This window comes from Mustela nigripes, chromosome 4, assembly GCF_022355385.1.
Source record: "Mustela nigripes isolate SB6536 chromosome 4, MUSNIG.SB6536, whole genome shotgun sequence".
Classification (NCBI taxonomy): Eukaryota; Metazoa; Chordata; class Mammalia; order Carnivora; family Mustelidae; genus Mustela; species Mustela nigripes.
In genome coordinates this window covers 65,557,146-65,573,827 of record NC_081560.1, presented here as the reverse complement: position 1 = coordinate 65,573,827, position 16,682 = coordinate 65,557,146, and the positions used below count along the sequence as shown (strand labels likewise).

At 34.9% G+C, this 16,682-nt stretch overlaps 1 protein-coding gene across 1 annotated transcript in view; it reads left to right on the top strand.

The window, feature by feature from the left end:
- The window catches only part of GLCCI1 (glucocorticoid induced 1), a 100,672-nt gene that overhangs the window by 18,889 nt on the left and 65,101 nt on the right, over positions 1-16,682 (top strand). Inside the window, exon 2 of the mRNA XM_059397538.1 lies at positions 14,677-14,828. Coding sequence (XP_059253521.1) covers positions 14,677-14,828 — 152 coding nt within the window. The remainder of the gene's footprint in view (positions 1-14,676; positions 14,829-16,682) is intronic.

The following is a 16,682-nucleotide window of genomic DNA, read 5'->3' as shown; positions in this document are numbered from 1 at the left end:
AAACTACCCGGCTCAAGGATAACTGTAGGTGCTAGTACTACCAATTTTACTGCATCTCAGAGTTTAAAGAAATGTGGTCCATCAGCTGTTACTACTAGAACTACTTTGAAAATTTATCTTGGAAGATCTATTCTTTTCTCATCTGATGCAACACTTTGGCAAGTGGAGTTCATTCTTATCAGTACTTCTGTTAATATGCAAAAGATACTGTGTCAAGTTTGATTGTGTGACCTTGGTGGAATATGTTTTTATATGATTTGCTATGTTTTCTCAGTAACTAAAGATTCTGTAGCTGCTCTTTGATTACAGTTTTAAAAGACCATCTTCAAAGAAGTTCAGAAATGTTTTCAGCCTCGGTAGCCTTCTAAAAAGAAGTCCGTGGTCTCCCAGAGTGCTTGTTAGGACAAGAAGTTTAGTGTATTTATTAAGTGGTCTTACTTCATATAAACATAGTTCTTGAATATACACCATATCAAAAGTTTTTTTATTGAATGAACCTATTTTAATTGCCTGTTTTTGAAATATCTGAGCATAGAAATTTTAGTCTTTTATATAGATGTGGAAAATAGGATGACAATAGGACCTGAATTCGAATTAGTCACTGTCTTGTACTTTATTCACGATGATTTTAGATGAGCCTCACATTCAGAATATTAAGAAGAGATATGGAGCTACTCTATTTGAGGCTCTTCTAATAAGTCTTCAGTAAGGAGGTCCAGAATATATGCCAGGTGATTTCGAGTTTTTTAATATTTATTTCATAAAGGCCAAGGAAACATGGATAAATGATTCCCACAAGTTCAACAAATGTTTGAGTAATTGTGCTAGATGTTAGAAACCAAAAAAAAAAAAAAAAAAAAGAGAGAGAGAGAGAGAGAGAGACAAAAACCTTAATTTTGGTGGGATAAGAGTCTTATATTAACCATTTAAATATGAGCTTAGTACAAACTAAACAGTTTAGCAAATGGTATTGGGGTTTTCTTTCTTTCATTAAGTGAAAGTACAATAACTAAAATATAGGTGGAAAGAAAGGTAAGAAAGGGTGACTTGACATCTCCATCAAAAATAAGTTAACTGCATTATTCATAATGTTTAGACATACATATTGTTCAGTACTTGTATCTCAACACTACATAGAAAAGATTCTAAAGATTCTTCTTCTTTTTTTTTTTTTTTTCTTTGAGAGAGAGTGCAGGACCAAGGGAGGGGAGAGGCAGAGGTAGAAAGAGAGAAGCTTAAGCAGGCTCCACATCCCATGTTGAGATAGCACAGGACTCAGTCTCATGACGATGAGATCATGACCTGAGCTGTAATCAAGAGTCAGACACTTGATTGACTGAGCCACGTAGGTCCCTGAGGATTTTAAAAATTCTAACCAGAAGAGGGAAAGAATGTGAAGAAAGGGGAAATATAAATTCAGTCGGCCCACCTTTTTTGTATAATTGGCTTTGGATGGGTTGGTTTTTCTCCCACACTGAGATGAGTCTTCCCAGTATATCTGGAGATATTTAGGGTTTTGATTCCAAATGGCCCAGCTGTTCTATTCAGGTATTATTAATGATTCAACCTGTATCCAAAACGACAGCCTGGTGTTTGTTCACTCAGTTCTTGGGCACTTGGGTTGAATTGTTATTTTATCATTTCAGGACAAAAATAATTCAGATCTAATATAATAAACTCTGAAACTTTGTGACTTTATTCCAGTGGTAGTTCCTAGGCAGTGCCACTTTGACTGAAGTACAGTTCAATCAATATCAGTAGACTATTTTTGACTAAGATTATGGCCAGTTCTTTGGCTATTTTAGAGGAATAAAATATGATGCTATTCTAAAATATTTTATTATACTTTTCTCCTGAACTTAGTCATGCCACTAGTAGTTTTATTTTTTCTTAAGTTGCTCTCAGTCCTTGGCAGCATTTCCTGGCAACATTTTATGCACAATATTTGTAGAATTGTTGAGGTGGAAGGTGTTATGTGTATGGAAACACATAACTGGTTTTTACCACATTCTGTTTTACTCCATAGCCTCTACAAAAGTGTCATTTTGTCTCAGACATTTTCCTTCAGGATGTTTCCTGCAGCTTTTGGCCATTTCCAACTTCAGTGAAGCATCCAATTTTGGATAAACTACTGCTTCACAGCTACATATTTGATTCTTTGGTGTCAATATTTAGGAAAGTAAATTCTAGAGTAAACATCTGTGTTTCCATATTTCTGAGGCCTTCATTCTGTTCAGCCTATTGGTTCTGGGTTTATAGAGAAGTGTAGTTAGTTGTGTATTTGCCAGTCAATGACATGTTCACCATTGCTGGACTGGGGGACACAATGTGGGGAAAATACAGCTCATAGACAGAGTTTAATTTATTAGATTCTTTTCCATTAAGCAGATCAGTGATATCCACACATATCCCAGTACAGATTTCCATTTATCATTTGTCTGCCATCAATAAATTTGCTTTCCTGGCAGTCATATCTCACTGAGATTAAGCAGTTAACTCTCTTTCTGGGCCTTTACTCTTAACTTGTATAGTTAACCATGAAGTTAACCAATTATTATGCCATTATAAGCTAACCTGTAATTATTATTACCTAAGCAAATTGTTTATAGCTTAGACTTAAGTGCTTAAATCTTACCTTTGTAAGTTGTATGTTAAAATATATTTGGATTTAGAAATCTTACAAATTTTCAGTGTAGATATCATGAGAAGAAACATTTAAAGGTCTAGGAGACTGTAGTGCTTTTTGTGTCGTATTCATTCTTAATTCTAATAAGAGGTCAGAATGCTGATAATTTTTTTTTCAGAAGCTTTTTCAGAATCAGAGGAACTACCATTGTCATACAGATTTCTAAAGATTTCATTTTACATGGTTGAGTTTTTCATTTTTGTAGTAGTGATAAGACCTCGATCCCATAATGTTAGTAGTTGTAATCAATTCTTTCTTGGCCTTGAAAATTATTGTAAGACTCTGTTCTTTATTGACATACCCAGTAGATGGCTGTGTAGTGTGAAAAGAACCTGGTTGTTTTTTGTTTTGTTTGTTTTCTTTTTTATTTTTTTGTCCCTTCCAGATTTATTAGCCCCTTGCAAGGAGAAGGTCTTCTTCAAGGCTTGTTTCCATCCTGTCTTGTCCATGTGACTCTTTCTAAACCCCTCAGTCCATTGCCTTACCATTCCATTTCTCAAGGTAAACTCTGCTTTTTCCCATAAAAGGAACTCCTGACTATTGATCCCTTATTGGTTCTTGCTGCAGCCTTCTTTGGAAACTTGCCTCTCTGATTGCCCTCTCTAGAGGGTAGGAATGGGCAAAAATCCCATTAGTGGAGTGACCGGGGGATGCTCTGTTTCAGGTAGTTTCCCCTCTAGGTTCGTCAAGAGCTCATTTCTTTACCAGGCTACCTAGGAAGAAAGTGTACCTCTCTAAGGCTAGCATCAATTTTTCTCAGAGACAACACAATCAAAATACTAGAAGAATATTGAAATTTTAAATATACATGTGTCTGGTTCTAGAAGGAATTTAATAACTCACATTTGGTTTGTAGCTATTCTGTAAATTTATAGTCTTAGATTCAAATATGCTAAGAGGATAACTATGTGAATTTCAGATCCTCCTCTGGTCATTCTTTCATGTAGTGAAAGACTTGCCTTAGCATTATTACACAGTCTGCTATCCCTTATCCTTTGAAAGTTACTACCTGAATGGCTCATACCTTCTAGCAGTTTTTGTGTTAATTCCTCCCAAGCTGTTGGTTATATGGAACTTCAAGAAAAACTCATGGGAACAATATTCCTCGTGTTCTCCATATTTTTGTAGCAAGAACACGGCTATAGTTTTTAATCTGTGCCTTTAATACTTGAAGGTCACTTTAGCTTTATTAAAATGTGTTCAGTGTAGGCCATTCCGGATAATTTTGTCCAGATAAATAAATAAACATATACGTTCATACATACATACATACACACACATAATTTTATTTTAGGGTTTTTTGTTTTGTTTTTGAGAGAGGGAGTGAGCGCTGGATAAAAGGGAGAGGAAGAGAGAGAATCTCGGTCACACTTCATGCTGAGCGCAGAGCCTGACATTGGGCTCAATCTCACTCACCCCTGAGATCATTACCTGAGCCAAAATCAAGTCAGACACTCAACTGACTGAGCCACCCAGACGCCTCTATATTTTTTTCGTTGCTTTGGTTTCCTTCAAGGACTCCTCTATTAAACATGTTGGACCATCTTGTTTAAATTACATATTAATCATTTTCTCTTGAAATCTTTTGACCTCATTTTTTTTAAATATAAAATTTGTCTTGTGTTCCATGTTCTATTTCTATTTCTGTTAAGGTGTTGCCCATTGTGCTTTTTGTGATTTAGTCTTCATTCCTGAAATAAATTTTTCTTACGTTTCTAAGTCTTTCCTGACTTTGCTCACCTCTCTTTTTATACCTTCCTTGCCCTCGAACACATCACTTCTGATTTTTCTAATTATGAGATTTTCTGTTGTTTCTATCATTAAAAAAAAAAGATTTTTGGCTAGTTTTGAACAATTAGTATAATTTTCAGCCTATATGGGCATGTCTCTCTTGCATGCTTTCATTATATATAGACCATCATTGATTCCTTGTGCTGTTTTTCCCTTGTGGTATGATTATGTGGGATTAGTTTCCTTCCCCGCCCCCCCCCCCCCAATTTAAGTGAAATGATTTTTCCTGTATCTTTTCTAGCCTCAGAACTCTATTTTTCTCAATTATCTTTGTTTGTTTGTTTGTTTATAAAATGACTTAAAATCTCTCACTTCTGTTATCACCCTCCTTACCTACCTTCCCCAACTTTATCTCGACTTTCTCTTTGCTTTGCTTGTATTGTCCCTGTAATGTTCAGTTTAGATTGGACTCACAGTAATTTCTCTTTAGTGTTGGACTCTGTATTGGAAGCAGCTTTTGTTACATTTGAGACTCATCATTAGTTCTGGTACTTCAGACTTTCTTCAGTTGGTGTCCTGCACTCCTGTAGAACCCCCTCCCAATTTTCGCTGCTGTTCTCAGATTGCATTTACCTTCTAGTGATTGGTGTCCTTTTGTTCTCAGGATCTTCAGAAGCCCACATATTTTCCTTCTGCTGCCTCTCACACAGATCCTGAAAACATGATGGTTAATTTCTGAATCTTTGTCCCTACTAACTTATATTTGGAGTTTTTGTGGGGCTATTTTGTGACAGTATTGTGTTGCAGATGCTGTCCCTGAATTTTTTGTTTGGCTAGTTTCATTGTTCTGTTGTCACATGAGCGTTAAAATCTTTTCTGCTATCAGCTTTTCTCCTTTTGGAATGTTTTGACACTAACTTTTATATGAAGAACTGCCTTGAATACTGACTTACTGCTCTACATAGTAATGGACAGAAAATGCTACATATATTAAAAACCTGCCATAATGCTAAAATAAAAATAAGAGGTTCATATTATGAAATAAAAAGTTCCTGGACATAGAGAGTGAGTGCTTCACCAGTCTTCACTATGACTTCACCAAGGTTCTTTAAAGGACTATTATTTTGCCACCAGAAAAAAATGAAATAAAACATCATTAACATCTTATCTGCTATACGTGTAACTTCTTTGGAGATGTTTTCCAAAGGTCAGAGCTCTGTCTCCCTTTGTTACATATTCTTCCACTGCTTGTCACCAGGCTTTGTGGTGATCTTAGGGAAGTTTTTTTAATAACCCTTGATTCCAAAAGATACTCTCTTGGGTTTCCTTTGAAAACAAGCTAAAGGCTTTTCTCCGAATGTCTTATTTCAACTTATGTGACATTTGACACAAGTTTGATTGAGTGAGCTATATCTCAGAGAGTTCTTCCTAAATGGCTGCATGACTACATTTTTTAAAAAATTGTTTTTCTTGACAGACCTCAGGTTACAGGCTGTGTCAGGCTTCATTTGGTCAGAAGCATGTTTGTTTCTCTTGTCAACTTCTTGATTGGTTCCTTTCCAGATTTCTGGAGGGCAGCCATATGCTCATTTCTGCATGTTCTCTAGATTGCCTCTATGGCAGAATTCCAGGTCTGGTTGATTTGTGTTTCAGAATCTACCCACTCTAAGAGGGTTTCAATTTTTGCCGTTTAGTCTGATTTCAGATAACATGTTCAGCTCTCGTGTCCTTCCTTTCTCTTATCTGAAGTTCATTTAATTTTGATGATTTTATTTCAGGTGGCCAGTGTATTTTCATATTCTTATATGTCAAGGAAGAGAGACCCATAAAGGCCATTAGTAAAGTGCTTGGACTATACTGATTTTGGAAAACTGAATCTAGTAATAATTTTATTAGATAAGCAATATTAGTGTTAGATTGGCTAGAGAAGTATACTAATCTTCCTTTCTACAGTTTTAAATTCTTTCTTACACAGTGAAAAAAATTTTTTTAGCTATTTTATTTTAAAAATCATTCTCTGTAACTGTCAGGTAAGGAGAAAATTACTGATGTTAAAGAAAAAATTATTTATGAGACTTGTTAAAGAAAGGTAAAGCAAACTTCATTCAGGGAGACTATCATGATTGGTGTAGGGACCACTGCAATGGAGTTTTGGAGTCGGGGAGAGAGATTGGGCTCAAACTCTGAATACAACAAGGATTGGTGGTGATTTCTAGGCAGGGAGCATGGTGAGTATTAGTGGATGAAAAATTACTATAGAGGAAGGAAATATTGGAGTAAGGAGGGATTCTGGCTAAACAGATCTCACAGGATTATCATTAAAGGTAGACCAGGGTGATTAGCTATCATATGGGGATGGGTAGAGGTTGAGGAACCTGATCAGATATCAAGGGTGATCAAAAATTGAGGATGGGGAATTCTTTCTAAAATTGGATAGTGCAGAGATAAACATGGAAGCCCAAAAGTTAGGGCCTAGTTGAGAAGAGTTCAAAGGAGACTGACTAAAGTTTGGTCAAGGAGAAACTCTGACAGTGATAATAACTTAAAACTATAACTCTCAAGGAAGAGGTCTTATTACAGAAATACTGATGCAAACCTCTGATAACAGATCTTTAGCAAATTTATGGTTAACCTCTGTGAGCCAATAGGAGGAATATTTCCAGCCTGTATTTATTTATGGTTGTTTGTGATCTCCACTAGATCAGGAACTGTATCCTTTCAAGTTGAAAAAGGCATTTTAATGTCTTCAGTCTTGGCTCAATCAATTTGTTATTTTGATTTCAGTGGTGAAGATTGAAATTATATGAATGAGTTAAGTTTGACATCATGAAAAGTTCATTGGTTTTCTGGTAAAGGTTGTTTAATTAACTTGTGCTTAAATGCTTTAATCAAATTAATTATTAACATTTAACTTTACTTTGCTTATATATTCAATTTAATTTTTTTCTGGCACTTTCATTTTATAAGGGAACCTACTTAATATATTTTTTCAGACTTCCTCATATTTTTCAGGAAGTAGATTTTATTGTACTTAACTTTTATTTGCATGCAAAATACCCTGTTTGGGTGGGAAGGTCTCTAACCAAAAGAAGCTTTATTGAACTTTGTTATCGCATCGCATCGGTCTGGTGTCCCTAAGCATTCTGCCTAGAGTGCTCTTAAAATTTGAAGGTTTCTATGTCATGGCTGGCACTAAATTTAGAAAATGACATTTTGAAGGAGATGATGAGTGTTTAAATTTATTAGATTCTAGGGGCGCCTGGGTGGCTTAGTTGGTTAAGTGTCAGACTCTTTATTTCAGCTCAGGTCATGATCTCAGAGTCATGAGATGGAACCCTGGGCTGGGGGTGGGGCCTGCTGGAGATTCTCTCACCCCTCCGCCTCTCCCTCAACCCACCACTCACAACCCCTCTGTCTCTCTATAAAAAAAAATAAATAAATAAAAATAAAAAGTATTAGATTCTAGAAGTTTAGCTGCTAGAAGCAGATTTCAAAGAATTGGGTGATATATTTGCAGCAGAATATTTCCTTAGGTATGGGTAGTCAAACTTTTAAAATGTTTTTAATGTTTTAAATGAGAGTAAGTTAAATGAGTTTTAAAGGAGAGTAAGTTACTGTCATAAAAGGATTTTCTTTTCTTTTCTTTTTTAAATTCTATTTATTTGACAGACCAAGATATCACAAGTAGGCAGAGAGGCAGGCAGAGAGAGAGGGGAAGCAGGCTTTCTGCTATGCAGAGAGCCTGATGCGGGGCTCAATCCCAGGACCCCGGGATCATGACCTGAGCAGAAGGCAGAGGATTTAACCCACTGAGCCACTCAGGTGCTCCAAAGGATTTTATTTTCTAGCACCTAAAATTCCAAATGATCTAGTATCAATCCTTCAGACATAGGTTCTTAAGCTTTCAGTAGCATTAAGAGTCACCTGAGATGCTTACTAAAAATTCAGATCTCTTGATCCCAGAGAGTGTCACATGGTTGATAAGAAATCAGGCACAGAAATGAGCATATTTAACAAAAGTCTTTCACTTTGAGAAGGATTGCTTTAGGACTTCTGTGTTTCCCAGCCCTTATGATGCATCTCAATCAGTCAGGTTTGGTTTAAAAAAAATATATGTTAATAATCTGGTTCCATCCTATAACCTCTTGATTAGAATCTCTGGGAGTGTGGCCTGGTAACTTGTATTTTGAACAAGCCATATAGGATCCCATCCTTGAGTTCCTTTGCTTAGTCCACCATTGAATTGTCTGAGGGTCTTGTGTCTTTCTATTCTAGGATCTCCCAATATCTCATTTCTAGATGAAATACTAAAAAGCTGCTTCTTTTGCTTTTCAGACAGGCCCAGGTGTTAATGTTGTAGTGGCTAAAAAGCATTGCCAATTTTTTAAAGCATTTTTAACATTGTTCTAATCAATACTAGGCAATTTAAGTCATATGCATACACCCATGAAATGGGACTTAATGACTGTTTTTGTTTTGAATGTTAACAAAGTTAAGTGATAAACATGATTATTTTTACTATGATAACTTAAATGATAAAAAGATTTTACATACTTCAGAAGTTTAAATTTAAGACAGAATATCATAGATGTATGTTTTGATACTGTTGGCTAGCACTGTTAATGTGACATTTTAAAAACTAGTTTTATGAGTTCTGAGATACAAACAGCTGGAAGATTCGGATTAGTACTTAGTTGTCTTAAGCTTTTTGCTCCATTGCATGGTTTAAGATTCTTTACAATTGTAATCAATGATGGATTTTGAATAAAGAAAGAAGCAGTTAATTCATGGTTTTGTAATGGCTAAGATTCAGGGAATTATAGTTGTTACACAATGGTTGAAGAAGTAATAGCTTTTTTCAAAAAGTTTTTAACAGTTATTTAAATGCTTTCTCTAAGTTTAGATGTGCTTTATGTAATAAGTATAAATGGAAAGCTTTGGCTAATAATCATTCATTGAGAATTAAACACAAAGGATTGATAATGCTTATGTAGATTGAACGTAGTATGAAAAAGTTGAGGTGTGTTAATAGCCCAAGAAAGAATATGAGCACTTTTTAAAATTCTGCATGGTAGTTTACATTCTGTGTGGCTGGCTACATTATGGTTTACATTCTGTGTGGCTACATTATGGCACTCAAAAATATTGTATCATCTTTGCCACTTACGTTAGTTTGGAAGATGTGGTGGCTTGTTTCATAGTTAAAGTTCTTTAAGTTTCCAATATTCAATAATTTTTTTTTAACTTGTGGAAGTTTTAGTTTGTTTTCCACTGCAGGTTAGTTTCTTAAGGCAGGAGAGTTCTAAACTCACTAACCAGAAAATCTTCAGGCATTACCACTGAAGTAAAAATTGTTGGGAAAAGATAAATTAATTTAATATCATGTTACACTGCTTCGGCAGGTTTTGCCCATTTGAACAATGCTTAATTTGCTATTCAAATTCAGGGTTCCCTAATTTAGAGTTTCTTGCCTTTAATCCTGTTTTTTTGTTTGTTTTAATTTTTAATTATTACATTAAAGCTGAATTTCCATTTGGTTGTTAGAGAGCAAGAATTATTTTGTACAGTCCTTCGTAGGTACCTTGAGGAGGCCCAGGCCTACCAGCTGCTGCTGCCATGTGGCTTCCTATTCAGGGAGGCGAAGAGGGACAGGAAAGCACAACCCTTAGATGAATGTAATGAGGAAGACTTTTTACATATTGTGGCTATCAACAGTCCTTTTTGGTTCTGTTAAAAGGATGATAGTACTGGAAATGGATGTGATTTTATTTTATTTAAAAAAAATTTTTTTTTTTTTTTGCTGAAGTTATTCTGTATTTTATCCTCAAATATTAAGAAAGGGTATTAGCAACAGGATTGGTAAGTAGCATGGCAAAGACTCTTACTACTCCTTTGGTGTAGTTGGAGAGCATCATTCTTGCTATCTGCTGAATAATTTATTTTTTGCCTTGTTTGCCTTCTTATCCTTCATTGTTGTATGTTTGCCATACATACATTGCTTTATATTGTAATTCAGTTATATGTATCAGATCTCCCCAACCAGTATATAAACTCCTTGAAGAGAGTCTGAAACTTATTTTGTAATTTCCCTTGGTATATGTAACAGTCCTTTCCATATGGTAGATGTTTAGCAAGTTTTCTTTAGAAATAATGATTACCTGTTTTCACCACTCATGAAGGTACTGTTTTCCTGATGCCTCTTTACTTTAAGTAATAAGTATTTATTTGATTTTCTTTCATACTTTATGGAAGTATAATTGAATCTTTATTTTAGCAATTTTATTAGGTTATTCAAGCTCTTATAAATTAATTCAAAAATTGTTTCTAGTAATGCTTGCTTCTAGCTCATAAGGTGTCCTCTGGTTTGATCTAACCTGAATTGAGGTAATTTTGTAATAATTAGTAGAAAAATATTGTGATTACCCAATTCAGAAATAAATACATATTCTAATAACAACTGTAATGCTGAAATAAACAATTTATTGTGTTGAATATATAAGTAATACAAAACCAGTGTTGATTTTCCTTAGTGCAGTACATTGTAAAACCTGAATTGGTAGGAGATACTATGAAATGAATAAATAAAAATTTGTGAGAGTCAGGGCTTAGATATAAGGCAGTTAAAGACTAACTCACTGCCATGGAAGTTTGGATAATAGTAACAGGTCATCTTGTTGAAATAGAACTGTACTGTTTATGATAAACCTTTTGTTAAATCTAAGGCTTTAGTGATATTTGATAGATGGGGTTATTATGACTAATCATATCTTAGAAGAAACCATCCTCGCCAATTTTCCAACCTGTTCTGAATTTTTACACTTCAGATAGTTTGGAAATTAATAATACCCTGTCTTTGACATTTTCCTGGTTGTGAGCAGTGGTGAGAATCTTTATTTTAAAGAATATCTTTGAAATAGGAACTTTCAAGAATACTTGCTTCATATACTTCAGTTTCTTGAAAGAAATGATGACGGGTAGAGTGAATTTTCTAACAAGATATGGATATTGTGCTGTCCTAACTTTTTCCTTTCAAAGGAGATCTTTTTATTTGTTTGTTTTGGTGTTGGTAATACCTGGTGCTTATTTATACATTCTTAACACGATTAAGCGGTAGGGTAATATCATGAAACTAGACAGCTAAGTGGCCAATCTATGCATTGAGTCTAGCACTCAGTTTCAGGTCCATTAAAGTGAGTGGGGCCATCTGTTGAGATACAGGGAGAAAACATCATAATTTCTGTTTTTTATACATGCATATTTTAATTTTGTATGCCATATCATATGTTTGTTTTGTCAATTTTATAATATTTAGCATATTAGTAATATAGTACATACCACATTTATAAATAAATAGCCTATTTACCAATAGGAGTTCTTAAGTCAAAATGGTTTGAAGACCACAGTTCTGACAAAGTAGCTGATCACAGGATATTAAGAGGAGAATATGTGATCATTTGAGAGTGATGGGCAAAGGTCCAGTGATAAATAGTAGGAGTTACTAAATACAAATTAAAATATATAGATCAAGGGGCCTATTTATATAGGTTCTTCGTTATAAAACATAAAAATGGCCCCTATAGTTTGTTTTCCAATTTAGGAGGAGTTTTAATAGCTGTAAGTTGAGTACATACAACATTTTAATAGTTTGGAGCAATTTAAGTTTAGGCACAGGTTTTTCACATGTAATGGTTCTTCTTTTCCTGGTTATAGCTGACCTTTATGTAGGACTTTTTTTTATTTAGTAGTGTACTGCTATAAATGTTGGCTTTTTTTTAGGGGATAATATGTTTTTGTCTTTTGTGCCCTGCTGGTGGAGGAAATATAAAATAACTTCTAAAACTTTTAAACAAATTATTATAAATTAGATTATGAGAGACATGTTTTCCAGAGTTCCTAATATTTGTGGGTATTGCTTTTATAGCCAGGAAAAAAATTCTTGAATGAATTAACAGAAATAATTTCTACTATTAAAAACAGTTTACATTGATATTAGTTTTTACAAGAAGAGAGAAGAAAAAAAAACAGTGAAATACAGGACACACAGCAAGGAAGTATCGCAAATAGGAAGAAAAATGTTACATGACAAGTTAAACTTTTTATAGCAATAACATAAGTGGGATAAATTTACTTTCTACAAGAAGGCATACTACAAAGTTTTTTTCTTTTTTTTCAAAAAGCCTAGTTTATATACTGTATACAAGAGACACATAAACAGAATGATTGAAGGAATTGGAAAATTAAAGAATAGGGACCCAGGCAAATTATAATAGAGAGCAAAAGGGGGTCATAATGTTTCATTTAAAAGAGTTTTTTTAAAAAGTGATAAATGGAACAGATTATAATGGTGAAGTGTGCAAACCATGATGATGACATCATGGATCAGTATGTGTTAAATTACACAGAACTCAAATATAAATGATAAAAAATTGCAGAAAGAAGGGCATGTGTATGGCTTAGTTGTTTGAGCATCTGGCTCTTGATTTTGCCTCAGGTCATGATCTCAGGGTCCTGGGATCAAGCCCTCTGTCAGGCTCCTTGCTCAGCACGGCATCTGCTTGTCTCTCTCCGTCTACTCCTGCCCCCATTCTCGTGTGCGCTCTCTCTCTCTCTCCAATAAATAAATAAATTGCAGGAAAGAAAGAGAATTATTAGTTCTCAATGGTAGTTTAGAAATTTGAGAGTTCTCTTCTAAATCTGTGACAGATCCACTTATTTTATTCCTATATTCTATATTTTTATTTCAGTTGATGTACAAGACAAATAAAGAGCTCTATATTCTGAAAACAGAAAATATATCTTCTTCATGACTCATGAAGTGTTTATAAAAATTGAAAGAAAATTCAGGTAATTGCAAAGAGTAGGTAGAAATAGGTCATCCTAGATTCTCTGCCCACGGTGAAATGAAATTAGGGTGCTGTGTTTTGTTGTCTGATTAAAAAAAAAAAAAACCTGCTTAATGTATTCTGGTTTCAGGAAGATAGTTAAAGAACAGTGTTCAGTAACAAATGTCTCTTGACTATAATGTGCAAGGCATTTTAGTTCAATGTGAGATATAATCCTGAATAAGACTTTGAGCCTTGGAGCTTGTAAGTCAAGGGGTTTCATTATAGAAAGCACATCGGTGGTAAATTACTGGGGATGTAGATATGAAAACCTCTATAATTTCTTTGTAAAGAAACTGTAGAGTTCGTTATGATCATTTTAATTTTCAACAGAAGTACTTAGAGTTACCCAAAAGGAGAAAAGTAGGTGGTTGTGGTAGATGGATTGAAAGGTATAGAATGTCTAGAGATCTTGCTTCTTTTTTACCTCTGTCTTCTGTTAGCAGTTCTCTTTCACTAGACAATTTAGTTTTATCCCTCTGGGCGTCAGATTCTTCATATGTAAATGATGAAATTGAAATCAAATATAGAGTTCTTTATACATGTTATTTTTGTGTAGCTGTGAATAAATTGATCAAATAAGTGTTGAGCATTGACTCCTTTTCCGTATGCAGAGGCTAAACTTGTTGGGGAGAAAGACAGACTTACGGTTGCATGCAAGCAGAGGTAGAGATGGAGAAAGAAAACACTGGGAAAGTTTCACAGAGGCGGTATGACACTGAAACTGGTCTGGGAGATAAGACTTTGTCAAGTGAACAAAAAAAGGAGAGCGTTCTAGGCTCAGTAAATAATAGAATGTGTAGAGGCAGGGAAGGGAGTGTTTTACATTTGGGAAACTGCAGTTAGTTCATTTGGCACTTTGTAGTTAGTGTGGATTTATAGAGGAGTAGCAAGATATTAAACACAGAGGTCTGTGGGAGCCAAATTGTAAAAAATGCAGGCTTTACATTAAAGGCAATGATTAACCACGGAAATGGTTTTTTTTAGTGGTGTTGGGCGGTAGCCCTGTAAGATTTAATTGAGATGGATGCAGGGAGAGCAGTTAGGGAACTGGCAGTCCAGGTGAGACATGAGAGAGTCTTAATTAAAGTAATGGCAGTGACAAAGATGGGTAGGTTTTAGAATAGATCTCTAAAATGGGTGAGCTTCACAGCATCTGTGACAGCCCTGGAAGGATATGCAAGATTTAACATGTAAACGTATTTTCCTTCAGAGAGGGTCTACAAATTTCATCAGGTCATAGAAGGGAACTTTTAGGGTAAATACATATTCTAGGGAAAATTGACAGGGTGACATTCGCTATAAGCTATGAAGTTTAAATAATTTTAAATTTTACGTAATTTGTCAGTGACTAATTTTTTTTTTCACTTTTTATAGTGGACAGGCCAAAATCTCAGCAAGTTCGAACCTCTAGTACAATAAGGCGAACCTCTTCTTTGGATACGATAACAGGACCTTATCTCACAGGACAGTGGCCACGGGATCCTCATGTTCATTACCCTTCATGCATGAAAGATAAAGCTACTCAGGTAAAATAAGCAAATCAAAATCAGTTTTATTACTCTGCAGTTCTTCTGTTTTGATCACATTAAAGAAAATGTAATTTCATAAAATTTTTTCAAATTTAAAATATATTCAACCAAAAAAGGAAGCCATTTCTTTTTTAAACTTTGTTTTTTGTCATTTGGGTTTTAAAAGTTTTAAAATTGGGGTGCCTGGGTGGCTCAGTGGGTTAAGCCGCTGCCTTCGGCTCAGGTCATGATCTCAGGGTCCTGGATTGAGCCCCGCATCAGGCTCTCTGCTCAGCAGGGAGCCTGCTTCCCTCTCTCTCTCTGCCTGCCTCTCTGCCTACTTGTGATCTCTCTCTGTCAAATAAATAAAATCTTTAAAAAAAAATAAATAAAAGTTTAAAAATTATTTAGAATTTAATAAATAGCACAGAAGTCTATATTACATGGTTTTTGAGACATAGTTTTAAGAATTGCTTAACAGAAATTAATATAATAACTAGTATCTATATGAGAAAATTATAAATTAGTTTTGGAGAAAAGTTTGCACTGTTCTTGGACATAATTTGTAAAATATTAACACATGGCTTGTCACACTTTTCTACATGTCGAAGGTTCCCCAACCTTTTTGATTTTAGAAGTGTTTCCTTCCAAGTCAGGAAAAAGTCTGAAAACATCTTAATTTATGATTTCTGAGTTCTTGACCATATCTTCATAATAGTAGTCAATCAGCATTGTGAAGAACTAAAAATATAAGAGATGGTTATTGGTGTTAAAGAACTTGGAGCATAGTTAGGAACATAGGTGTTAATTTCTGAAAATCAGTAATAGAAGATAGTATGTAATTAGATGTTTGATGAAGAAAGCACTTCAATGTGAGAGAATCAAAAGGAATGAGAAGATTTGGGGCTTTGTGGATTAGGGAAATGGAAGGATTAGAGCTTCATGTCTGAAGAAAAAAGGGAGAAAATTTTGGACATGATTTATGAGAATCTTTGCAATTTTTGTAATTTTCTCAGCAAGTTGAAACCATGAAATTAGCTTCTTTATCATTCCTCATATCAATTTTGTCTTTGTAATATTTTGTGCTTCTCCCCTGCGCCCCCCGTCTTTTGCTTTCTGTTCTTCATTTTGTGAGGAAAAGATCAGTTGATATGGTATGCAGTGGGATTCTCCAACAGAAATAACTAGCAAAACTTAGATGTAGGCCTGGACACTTAGAAATGGATGCAGGTAATTCAGGATCACCTTTCTGGAGAGGTTGGGTTGACATGTGTGGTAAGTGTAGACATGGAACATAAAGAAAGGTCAAGAGACCAAGGACTTAGTCTTTGGAAATGCACAGAGGGAAAGAAAAAACTAATATATTCATCTGGAAGCACCAGGAAGAGGAGGGAGGGGGTTAACATTTACTGACGATGGATCATGTGCTGTGTGTTTTATATCCTGAGTTTCATTTAATTCTCATAAGAATGTTACAAGATGACACAGACAGGGAAGCTGAGACTCAGGGAGGATAAGTGACTTACTCAGGATCATAAAGCCAGAAAGTGTTGGAGCCAGGTTTCTGACACAAGTTAGTCAGTAATTCTGAGCTTCAGTTTTATGGTGTTTTTAGGATAAATGGAATGCTGTGCGTGCATGTATCACTTAGTTGAGTGACTGGCACTGTACTTCAAGATAAAATCTCTTTTTAGATTTGAAAAAAATCCTACTTTTTATTGATCATGTACTTTATGCAGACACTATTCAGAAAGAGGAGCCAGAAAAAGAGCAAAACCTAAGAGAACTGATAGTCTAGCCTTAGAAGAAAGGGAAAGATGTTCTGAGGAAGAATTGGTAACACTGTCAGGTGCTAAAGAGAAACCATGGAGA